This window comes from Maylandia zebra, linkage group LG1 (assembly GCF_041146795.1).
Source record: "Maylandia zebra isolate NMK-2024a linkage group LG1, Mzebra_GT3a, whole genome shotgun sequence".
Taxonomy (NCBI): Eukaryota; Metazoa; Chordata; class Actinopteri; order Cichliformes; family Cichlidae; genus Maylandia; species Maylandia zebra.
In genome coordinates this window covers 41,407,237-41,419,808 of record NC_135167.1, presented here as the reverse complement: position 1 = coordinate 41,419,808, position 12,572 = coordinate 41,407,237, and the positions used below count along the sequence as shown (strand labels likewise).

The 12,572-nt window shown below is 44.2% G+C and overlaps 1 protein-coding gene across 4 annotated transcripts in view; it reads left to right on the top strand.

Annotated features, from left to right (window-relative positions):
• The window catches only part of LOC143412293 (mothers against decapentaplegic homolog 4-like), a 38,360-nt gene extending 26,005 nt beyond the window's left edge, over positions 1-12,355 (top strand). For 3 of the 4 annotated variants that reach the window (XM_076886593.1, XM_076886598.1, XM_076886600.1), the window contains exons 5-13: positions 7,136-7,264; positions 7,341-7,556; positions 7,638-7,766; positions 7,864-7,917; positions 8,232-8,415; positions 8,497-8,665; positions 9,277-9,415; positions 9,698-9,864; positions 10,462-12,355. In XM_076886593.1, the coding sequence (XP_076742708.1) occupies positions 7,136-7,264; positions 7,341-7,556; positions 7,638-7,766; positions 7,864-7,917; positions 8,232-8,415; positions 8,497-8,665; positions 9,277-9,415; positions 9,698-9,864; positions 10,462-10,503 (1,229 nt within the window). In that variant the 3' untranslated portion in view covers positions 10,504-12,355. Of the gene's footprint in view, positions 1-7,135; positions 7,265-7,340; positions 7,557-7,637; positions 7,767-7,863; positions 7,918-8,231; positions 8,416-8,496; positions 8,666-9,276; positions 9,416-9,697; positions 10,428-10,461 lie in introns of those variants that run through there. The other variant, XM_076886603.1, reaches the window with a different exon arrangement.
• The last annotated feature ends 217 nt before the right edge of the window (positions 12,356-12,572 follow it).

Genomic DNA, 12,572 nt, shown 5'->3' with positions numbered 1-12,572 from the left:
AACACATGCAAACTCCAAAACACGTACAAACTCCAAAACACGTACAAACTCCAAAACACATGCAAACTCCAAAACACGTACAAACTCCAAAACACTTGCAAACTAAAAAACACATGCAAACTAAAAAACACATGCAAACTCCAAAACACGTACAAACTCCAAAACACTTGCAAACTCCAAAACACTTGCAAACTCCAAAACACTTGCAAACTCCAAAACACGTACAAACTCCAAAACACTTGCAAACTAAAAAACACGTACAAACTCCAAAACACGTACAAACTCCAAAACACTTGCAAACTCCAAAACACGTACAAACTCCAAAACACATGCAAACTCCAAAACACGTACAAACTCCAAAACACATGCAAACTCCAAAACACGTACAAACTCCAAAACACTTGCAAACTAAAAAACACATGCAAACTCCAAAACACGTACAAACTCCAAAACACGTACAAACTCCAAAACACATGCAAACTCCAAAACACGTACAAACTCCAAAACACTTGCAAACTAAAAAACACGTGCAAACTAAAAAACACATGCAAACTCCAAAACACGTACAAACTCAAAAACACGTACAAACTCCAAAACACTTGCAAACTAAAAAACACGTACAAACTCCAAAACACATGCAAACTAAAAAACACATGCAAACTCCAAAACACTTGCAAAATCCAAAACACTTGCAAACTCCAAAACACATACAAATTCCAAAACACATGCAAACTCCAAAACACGTACAAACTCAAAAACACGTACAAACTCCAAAACACTTGCAAACTAAAAAACACGTACAAACTCCAAAACACATGCAAACTAAAAAACACATGCAAACTCCAAAACACTTGCAAAATCCAAAACACTTGCAAACTCCAAAACACATACAAATTCCAAAACACATGCAAACTCCAAAACACGTACAAACTCCAAAACACGTACAAACTCCAAAACACGTACAAACTCCAAAACACTTGCAAACTAAAAAACACGTACAAACTCCAAAACACTTGCAAACTAAAAAACACATGCAAACTCCAAAACACGTACAAACTCCAAAACACTTGCAAACTAAAAAACACTTGCAAACTCCAAAACACTTGCAAACTCCAAAACACATGCAAACTCCAAAACACGTACAAACTCCAAAACACTTGCAAACTCCAAAACACATGCAAACTCCAAAACACATGCAAACTCCAAAACACGTACAAACTCCAAAACACTTGCAAACTAAAAAACACATGCAAACTAAAAAACACATGCAAACTCCAAAACACGTACAAACTCCAAAACACTTGCAAACTCCAAAACACGTACAAACTCCAAAACACTTGCAAACTAAAAAACACTTGCAAACTAAAAAACACGTGCAAACTAAAAAACACATGCAAACTCCAAAACACGTACAAACTCCAAAACACATGCAAACTCCAAAACACGTACAAACTCCAAAACACATGCAAACTCCAAAACACGTACAAACTCCAAAACACTTGCAAACTAAAAAACACGTACAAACTCCAAAACACATGCAAACTAAAAAACACATGCAAACTCCAAAACACTTGCAAAATCCAAAACACTTGCAAACTCCAAAACACGTACAAACTCCAAAACACATGCAAACTAAAAAACACTTGCAAACTAAAAAACACGTACAAACTCCAAAACACTTGCAAACTAAAAAACACTTGCAAAATCCAAAACACTTGCAAACTCAAAAACACAACGGAAGTGCTCCAGGACGCTAGGGGCAGTGTTGAGCTTTTGTTACCTAGTAACTACACAAGCCAGGAAGTACCAATGACCGGATTTGGGGTTTGCAGCCTTAAAGGCCGCATTTTAAGGCCGATTACCTCACAGCGACAAGAGAAGGCTTTCCGAATTCAAAGGCTGCCCGAAATGCGGCCCTGAAATGCGTCCTTAATTTCCCTGAATTTTAAGGATGGGTCGGTGTAGCCTTCATGGCCCAACATATCCCAGACTTCATAGTGCGGTGGTGGTGTGGATAATTTTGCCGAAAAAAAAACGGTGGAAGCGGAGCGGAGGAAGAGTAAACTTTCAGAAGTAAGTACTGAATATCATGTCACTTATTTATGCGCAAATGTTTTTTTAATGAAGAACATGAAACCATTATTGTTGGCCACATGTCGGGAAAGTTGACATTAGCGATGTTTGTACTTTCAGAATTAACTTGGTTTTAAAGCCTTTACTTTAATAAATATATATATAGTTGACCTTAATCTTACAGAGATTGTGATGATTTTGTAGATAATTAAAGTCAGTCATATATCCACAAACACAACAAGCTGAAAGTCAGTGATGCTGCTCGGTTTGCAGTCCTGAACATCACGGCACAAGCAGGATTCACTGCACTGTTAATGTGAGCTGTGTTATATTGCTGCCTCTGTTCGGTGGTGTCGAGCCAAACGGACTTTAACGTGTGTTTGAACGAGCTGACGGTTCACTCGTTAAGCTGAAAGAAAGATGCTTTAATCACAGCAGTCACACATGTGTCCACTGCACCATCTGGAACTCTTCTTGTTTACACTCGTAATAACACAAACACTAAATCCTGCTTCTCTGGTGCTGTTGTGTAGCAGTGTGTACACCTGAGACTGTCACCTGTCTGTCTGTCCTGCACTCTCTCTCTGTTTCTTTCTCTCTGATTGTGGAATAAAAGTATGAACGTGTGTTTATAAGTTACACTTGTGTTTGAATCCTGCAGCTTATCACACATTTGATTTCCATGTGTGACGACTGCAAGTGTCCAGAGTGAGGACAGACTGAGGGACCCACTGCTGCACATCATCTGTGAGGCTTTGCAGCCCTGATGATCCACCAGGACAAACTCAGCAGTGTGTGAGGAAGAGGAGGAGGAAGAGCCAGCAGCAGCTGACAGATGGAGAGAATAGACAGACTGTTCCCTGTTTGTGAAGGACTGCTAGGAAAGTTTAACATAACTGTCTGTGCTGAATCAGTCTTATTAGGTAATGTTCAAATAATGTGATCATCCCAGTGTTTTCAGTGTGGGAGAAAGTACTCAGAGTACTCAGGGCCTTCAAGTTACACACTATGAAAGGCAGCAACAAGTTTAATGTTCAGAAACCTAAAGTCTGTATCTGCAGCAGAATGGAGCTAAAATAAATGTTTGTTCCAGTTCTATGAAGCTTTGAGTATTTTGGATTAGTAGCTGCTGTGTTTGTTGCATCATATTGCTGTAACTGTTTATATGCTTTATATATTCTGAGGTAAGTTGATCTATAGTGTTACATCATATTCTATAAGGATGTTATGTTGTCAATGGAAAATTGTATTTAGTAGTCAGTATAATCTTTTAGTGATATAAGTTTGCATATGGTAGAATACTGCATGTAGTTATTTGTATTAGGAAATATTCAACCATGTATACTTAGAGGCATATAATTAATTGTGTGTGATCTCTAACAGGCTGCAGGCTTGGGGTGCATCCCAGGAATGCACCCCCACGTCTGGGAGCATGAGAGCTCGTACCTTGTTTTATTGTTTTACGGCAGGATTAACGTAGCTATGTCTGTTTTAGTTTAAGTGCTTCTTTACATATAGATGAACTGCTGGACTTCCTCACCATGTTATCTAGGGTGGGGGAGACTACCCCCTTTCCTGACCAAGGATGTACCTTTTGTGCTCTCATGACCCTTTGATCAGCAGGACACACACACACACACACACACACACACACACATACACACACACACACACACACACACACACCTACTGAAGTATAAATAAAGATTGGGGCAGTTTCTTAGTGCGAGTCTCAGTCTGGAGGCTGCCCTTGCTAGCAAGAAGTTCTGTGTGTTTCTCTTCTCTGAGTCTTTACTGAAGAAGTGTTTTAGAATATTTTCCCTAACATATGTGTTTGTAGACTTTCTGCCCAGTTTGACCCATTTAGCAGAAGTCAGCTTGTTTAAGGCTCTGATATCTATTCTGTATGACTTAAAGCAGTTATGACATGGTCTGATTTTCTCACCCAATAAAGGAGTATTTCATATATCAGTCTACCCTTCATTCTATCAGAAACAGTTATCACAGCTTGTACATTTTCTTTTTATAAATATATGTAAGCAATGAGCCAAATTTAGTAATGGCAACATACTGAAGTAACAACATTTGTCTCTGATATATGATATACCTATATATACACTGTCAAAGATACTTGTCTTTGAGTGAAGATTTAAGGTGATAAGACATGTAAATAACTGCAACTTGAATCTGTACTGAGGCTCAGTATTTGACACAGAGTTCATGTTCACTGCTGTAATAGCTAATAATGATTAATATAATAACTATAATATTGGCCATATTATATTTACATTACCAAAGTGAGATGACTTTAGTCTCATGAACAACATTAGCTAATTCTTATTTACTAACTAATCTTAAATAACTGTTCAGTACAGAAATGAAGCCCAAAAATCATGTTTTACTGTCCTGTGGTCTCAGCCTCAGATACTTATCAAATCACACAAAGCTCTTGTAGAAACAAACAAATGAACAAAATATATTCTCCCTCATTTCTGTCAAACCAAGTTGTATGACACGTTTCCAGCGGTTAGTATCATGGTTGCTAGGCAACCTGGGAAGCGCGACAGAGACTAGACCGTCCCATACAGACAAACTTGCCGTTTATTTTGCAAATAGAGCTCAACACTGCCCCTAGCGTCCTGGAGCACTTCCGTTGTGTTTTTGAGTTTGCAAGTGTTTTGGATTTTGCAAGTGTTTTGGAGTTTGTACGTGTTTTGGAGTTTGCATGTGCTTTTTAGTTTGCAAGTGCTTTTTAGTTTGCAAGTGTTTTGGATTTTGCAAGCGTTTTGGAGTTTGTACGTGTTTTGGAGTTTGCATGTGTTTTTTAGTTTGCAAGTGTTTTTTAGTTTGCATGTGTTTTGGAATTTGCATGTGTTTTGGAGTTTGCAAGTGTTTTGGAGTTTGTACGTGCTTTGTCTCTAGGGGCCACCGTAGTAGATGGCTCTGAAGATTTAAACAGTTTTAGATCCATTACACTCACAGTTTTATGTTAAAATCTCAAAGGACAGCATTATATTTTTGATATTAACAGTAACTCTGGGCTTCTGTAGAGTGTGCAGATGATCTCATCACTGTCTAAAAATGGATAACAAAACCTAAGCAGTGCTGAATCATTCAATAATACAGACTATTAGAGTAACGGATGTGTAGCATCGCTAACTAGCTAACAACAAGCCTCAAACACATTGCGTATTCTAGCGGCTAATCTAGCGCCTTGCTAATCTATGTGTCTTTTTCATAACAGTGACATGGTTGTATTTACCTTAATTAAACAAGTCGTCAGTCGCGGTAAACCCATCAGCAAATAAACTGGAGCAGCCGGGCTACGTAAAAAGTGTAGGGGGCGTGTTTGCGGTCACGTCCAGCAGGTGTGTCGGCGGGAGTGTAACACAGTCGCTCCACCTTAAGTCCCTACTGCGCAGACTCTGGCAAGATGGCAGCTTCCAGAGGCGGGATATTTTGGCTTCATTTTTGTAGAATGGGAGGAGGTGCTGTCACGTTGTCCATGTTTTCTACAGTCATTGGGTCCAGATCAGGTGAAGCTAACAGACAGTTAGAAGCTACAGTTGCCTGTGTCACCATCCACCTGTCAGTCAAAGAGGCCACGCCCCTAATATTGCAAACAGGTGAAAAGGATACTGTACTCAGAAATACATGTACATTAGTGGGTAATTATGTCTTCCAACCACCTGAAGCATTCTTATAAACGTATAATTAAAGTATTAAAACAACAGAGGAGCGTGCGTCCGACTAATGGTGTGTTAAACATGTGGCTACAGACAGCTGCATATGTAGGCAGACGAGGGAAGAAGTCATAGGACTTCTTATGTGTTCAGACTCAAAATATGAAGGCTGATACTAGTGTTTTCTCTTCAGTGAACAGGGCCTCTTCACCAAAGATAAAGAAAGAGACAACGCCACCGCCATCTTAACAAACACTCATCTTCTTCCTCCTGACCTCCAGCTTCATCTCCTGAACTGAAGTCAGGGCTCTAACTCTTGAAAATGTGCATAAACCTGCTTATTTATTCCTGATATTGTCACAGATAATTATTTTCAGCAGTTTAGACCTGCCGTCTCCAGATAGCTAAACAACAGCTTGTTGTAAGCTAACATCATGGCAAACTAATGTCAGGCTCCAGTGTCCTAAAATCATACTTTCCCTCTGATAAACAGTTTAACTACATTCTCAGACTGTATGAGAGTTTATTCACCAAGCGTCCGTGTCCTGCGACGAACAGCCACTTCAAATAAAGTATTACTAACAGTCATTAACAAGAGTTAACAGTCATTAACAGGAGCTAACGGTCAGCAACAGGAGCTAACAGTCATTAACAGGGGCTAACAGTCATCAACAGGAGCTGACGGTCATTAACAGGGGCTAACAGTCATTAACAGGGGCTAACAGTCATCTACAGGAGCTGACGGTCATCAATAGGAGCTGACAGTCATTAACAGGGGCTAACAGTCATCAACAGGAGCTGACGGTCATCAATAGGAGCTGACAGTCAACAACAGGGGCTAACAGTCATCAACAGGAGCTAACAGTCATTAACAGGGGCTAACAGTCATCAACAGGAGCTGACAGTCATTAACAGGAGCTAACAGTCATCAACAGGAGCTGACGGTCATCAACAGGAGCTAACGGTCATCAACAGGAGCTAACAGTCATTAACACGGGCTAACAGTCATCAACAGGAGCTGACGGTCATCAATAGGCGCTGACAGTCAACAACAGGGGCTGACAGTCAACAACAGGGGCTAACAGTCATCAACAGGAGCTAACAGTCATTAACGGGCTATCAGTCATTAACAGGGGCTATCAGTCATTAACAGGAGCTGACAGTCATTAACAGGAGCTGACAGTCATCAACAGGAGCTGACGGTCATCAATAGGAGCTGACAGTCATCAACAGGGGCTAACAGTCTTTAACAGGGGCAAACAGTCATTAACAGGGGCAAACAGTCATCACCAGGACTCGGATTGCTACAGTTGAGTGACTGGGGTACAAACGTCAAACCTGGGGTACAGTCTAAATGTTTGTAATGTCTGCTTTGACAGGTCCTCAGTCTCTCATAAAAGAGGAGTTCATGCAGGAGTGTCTGCAGATCGACCTGCCCCCCCACACCAACCCCTATGGCCACCCACGGCCTGTCGGCATGTATCCCAGCATGCCTTTGTCTCCCCCAGGTCAGTGTGCTGCTCCTTGCTGTCAGCGCGTGCGAGACGCCGTGACGCTGTTGTAACACAGTCGTGTTTCCTGCAGGCAGCAGCTCCATGGTGCCCGCAGCTCTGACTGCCAGGGGGGTCGGCGGCGGTTTGGACGGACCTGGCCTCCTTCAGATCGCTCCGCCTCCTAACCACGGCGGCCAGGCTTCACCGCCTCACTCAAATCCACCTCACACTCCCCAGCCCCCCCATCCCCCGACCCCAGCCTCCCCACATCAGCAGAGCCCAGAGTACAGTGGCCCCCACAAACCTGGTACTGTACCCTAAGTACTATGTACTACCTGTGCTTAGTACTACTTCTGTAGTATAATGAGTGTCCTGTGTGTCTCCACAGCCAACTGGGCAGGTAACAGCCCTGCCCCCTACACCTCTGCGCATAGTGGGCGGGGCAACCAGCCACATCCACCATTGCATCATCATCCTCATCATCATCAACAACACCACGCCCCCAACACTCACTTCTGTAAGACAGCATGTTAAATGTTACTGCTCTATTCAGTACCGTAGTACTGCGAGTACTGCATTATTGCTGAGTACTGGGTCTGTGTTTGTTTCTGCAGGGTCACAGCATCACAGCACCGCTCCGTATCCACAGCCAGTATCCAACCACCCAGGTACCACACCTGTCCACAAACCCCGCCCCCTCACTCTGACCTCACTTTATTAATAAAGATTCAAAACATAGTGGCCGACGTCCCCAAAATACAAAATGTCCCTTCTTAGTGAAGCAGGTCCAAAAAATGTTAATGTAAAAATAAAGTGCCCTGATACTCACACCTATCTGTCTGAATTCCCTGAAACAAAGATGTCCTCACTTACAGAAGTAAAAGCTCAGGTAATAAAAGGTTGAGAAGCACTTTTGTCTCCAGTTTGTCAGGATGTTTGGGGAGCAGGTCCGCCATGTCCTGATCTGTGTCTCGATCCTCAGGTCCAGAGTTCTGGTGCTCCATCTCCTACTTTGAGCTGGACGTTCAGGTTGGTGAGATGTTTAAGGTCCAGTCCAGCTGTCCCCTGGTGACTGTGGACGGGTACGTGGATCCTTCGGGAGGAGATCGATTCTGTTTGGGACAGCTGAGCAATGTCCACCGTACAGCCGCCAGCCACCGCGCCAGGTGAGCGGTCGTTTAGTGGGTGGCACCATGAGAATTATTGCAGTGTTAGTATTTAATGTTGCTGATGTTGTTGCCCTGCAGGCTCCACATCGGCCGGGGGATTCAGCTGGAGTGTCGGGGGGAGGGTGACATCTGGATGCGTTGCCTTAGCGACCACTCTGTGTTTGTCCAGAGTTTCTATCTGGACCGGGAGGCGGGCAGAGCACCAGGCGATGGCGTTCATAAGATCTACCCTGGAGCATACATCAAGGTGAGCGGTAGACGCCGCGAATGACCATCTGAGCCCAGACGGGCTCGGATTCACTAAGGTCCAAACAGACGTAAAACAGACAGACAAAGACGTGTTTGGGGATCGCAGGAAGTAAAGCAGCGAGTCCATCTTCCTTTTACAGATTTGATATTCTTGATTTGTGAAGAGATCCGAGTTTCTCTGAGAGGTTTGTTTGGGCCGTGTTTCTCGATACTTGGACAGCTTTGTTGTAACTTCTTCAGCAGCTTGTTGACAGTTTTATAGGACATAGATTTGTGCATGATTGGACATAAAAGTGTGAATTGGCTACGGTTTCTATCAGGTGGTTTTGGCTCTGCTGGCAGTTTTGCTCTTTGTTAACCCTAGCTCATTATGGCGTGTTCAGTATGTGGCCGTTTTTGCCCACCATGTTCACGCACATTTACACCTGGATGGATCCATCACAGAGAAACGTGCGGTAGGTTCTTCCCCAAGGATATTTGGCATGCAGACTGGCATCGAATGACCACCTCTACCACCTGAGCTACAGCCACCCCGGTGTCTCACCCGTGTACCTGTCTCACCCGTCTGCGTGCCTCACCCATCTGCCTGTCTCACCCGTCTGTGTTCAGGTGTTCGACCTGCGGCAGTGTCACCGGCAGATGCAGCAGCAGGCGGCAGCGGCTCAGGCAGCTGTGGAGACTCAGGCAGCCGCGGTGGTCGGTGCAATTCCCGGTCCGAACAGTGTGGGAGGAATCGCGCCTGCTGTCAGTGAGTATCACCTGCCCAACACAGCCAGTGACAGACAGGCACAGGTGTCAATAAATTATAACATGAACCAGACGCAGGGCTTAAAAGACTTACCTGCAGAGTGAATCGAGTCAGATTCGCGTTGGACATTTTTGGGCCTCAGTGCGACTTCCTGCTTTTTCATGCATTTAATGTTATTTCACTTCCTTTTTACGGTGGGCGGCCTCGGCCCTCGGTGTAAGCCTCGTGGTTTTAATTTCACATGTTTTAGTTTCTGTGTCTCACCTGTGCTTCCTCCCGCAGGTGTGCGCTCAGCGGCCGGTCTGGGCGTGGACGACCTCCGCAGGCTGTGCATCGTGCGGCTGAGCTTCGTCAAAGGGTGGGGGTGTGACTACCCACGGCAGAGCATCAAGGACACCCCCTGCTGGCTGGAGGTGCACCTGCACCGAGCGCTGCAGCTGCTCGACCAGGTGCTGCACATGCTGCCGCCGCGAGAGCACGCACTCTAGGACCTCCGCGCTCTGCCCACAAACGCACCACAGCAGGGGTCGGTTCACACGGGTTTCAGACAATCAGCCAATCGCAGCGTCTTGTCTCTGCTGTCATTTAAGTTCGTTTCTGTGGAAACCAGCGTGACTCGTTAAAGGGTCAGTTCACGCGAGCTTGGCGTCTGCTCGAGCATCCACGCTGGCCTGCAGTTTATTAGTTCCGCCCCTCAACAGGTGAACTGACCCTTTAAGCCTGATGTCAGAAATCAGCTGATTACCAAAAAAACCTCGTCATCGTCATCTTCCTCCTTCTGTCGGTTTTTAGTTCCTTTAGCTAATTGTCGACCAAAGAGCCATTCCTGTTCCTTTGATGACATCATATCCTGTTTACGTTGCGTTTCTGCTCCGCCTGACGGTCACATTATTTATTCTGTCGTCTGCTTTTTTTCTCACGTTTAACTCATTTAAAGGCTTTTATACTGAAAGGGTGTAAAGCTCTGAATCATCAGCTGTCTCTTCAAATTAAAAGTCTGGTGGATAAAGATCTTCGTCTTTGTTCGTCTTTCACTCTGCATTCAGACACTTCAGAGGAACACTCTCCTCTCCATCCACACGCAGTGATCAGGTAGGGCGCTCCCAGGAAGTCCATCCAGTCGTCAGGACGTTTCATCACTGATCCAGGTGACTTCTGCAGTCTCAGCTGACCGGATGATTAAAGATCTGCGCTGGAAATGATCAAACGAGGAACTTCATGCACGAGAGCTGCTCCACGTAGTGCAGCAGGGAGCTGTAACAGAAAACAGGCCACGCTTGGTCCATAAAAAAGGCCACAATCAGTGAAACGAGTCAATCAGCCTGTACCTGTCCTCTTACTGTTCCAGGCCGTCGATGACCTCACAGCTGTAAAAATCCGCTCTTCCATGATTTCCCGTCTGAGCAGCTTCTGCAGCGTCCTCACGCTGATCACCACCCTGCATCTGTGAGCTGAAGCACAAATCACATCCTTAACGATTGTGAGGTATGACCTCACAGTTTGTCCTGATACAACATCTGTTATCTGCACAGATCAGTGATAATTGTTTTCTTAATGTGGCCCTGATACTCAGTCATAGCCCCCCCCCCAAAATGTGCTTTCTAAAAGAAGTCCAAACTGAGTACCTCAAAGATGCAGAGTTCCCTGAGGTTCTTTCAGACACTGCACTGACATTTTGTCTGGTTTTGAGTGTTTTAGGTGCTTCGTGCTGCCAGCAGGACTTCAGCTCACAGCACACCCTCAGTCCCACTCAGCCACTCTCACACGCGTGTTCTCAGCCTATCAGGTCTCCATGCTCCTGTTTTATGCATATCTGTGTTTGCTCATGCACACCGGGTCAACACAGTGCAGTGAAGTTAACCATATTTGCATCATAATCTCATCTCAGAGCATTCAGCAGAGAGATCTGCTCTCTGTTCTCAGAATGCTGCTCACAGTGACCTAAAACTTCAAAATGAATAGAATAGAATAGCTTCTATTGTCACGACACACATGCACAATGAGATCCAGAACATCCGTGTTGAAGAAAACCAACCAAAATGAAAACATGGCCGCCTGTACATGCCCGTACTTACATGCATGCAGCACCCAGTGAGGAAATGGAAGTCAGATGCTAAAGAACAGCAGCACACAGAGGTCGAACACTGCCCCCTGCAGGCATGCATGAGTCCCAGTCTAAATGTGACTGGAGGAGCTGAAAGAGTCAAATCTGACCAGCGCACAGGGTTGGTGGAACCAAATGGCAACAGTGCCGAAAATGCTGATGGACAAAAAGTTTCCAACTGTTACAGAGAGTGATGCGTGAATGACCGCAGCTTGTTGGCCGCCCCTCCCTGAGCCTGGTTCTGCTGGAGGAGTCTTCCTGTTAAAAGGGAGTTTTTCCTTCCCCTTGTCACCATGTGCTTGCTCATGGGGGGTTTTCTCTGTATCATTGAAGGGTCTTTACCTTACAACATAAAGCACCTTAAGGCAACTGTTGTTCTCTGCAGACACACCTGTTACTCTGTAGACTCTCAAATTTTGACTCTTCCAAATAACTCCCACACAGGTGCTCCCGAGGGTTTCTGGCTGCCTTTAGATTTGTGTCTGGAAAGACTTTGGTGGTATCTAATGTTTACCTCAGCAATCATACAGGTGGAAGGTTAAAGGTCAGGAAAATCATGGATCATCTGATTATCTGATGAAAGCAAAGTCTAAACTTGAAAACGTGAAAATCTGTGTTTCGGTCACTTTGCTCCTTACAGAAAAAATGTTCAAGTAAATTATCTGATGTATTTGTTTCATATTTTTCTACCACGTCACCTCCCATGGCTCTTAATAACAAGAAAAAGAAGAAGGAGAATATAACCTTTAATAAATATGAAAAGATTGAGAAACTACTTTGATTAACTATGATATGGATCATGTTTATTGTTGCAATAAATACTTGAAACAACAAACAGCTTCTGTGGTCAGATCAAAGGCACAAAGCTGGATGCTATAATGTGTGTATAAGTGATTTACTGATGTAAACACTGTGGTTATTTTGCGGTAATCAATGAAAAATGATCACGATGATCATTACAATATGGCGCCAACAAGGACAAAGAGAGGGCGCCTGTAAAGTTTAAACGTTTCGTGCTCATCCTCTCATTGGTAACACTAAAGTGACGTATTT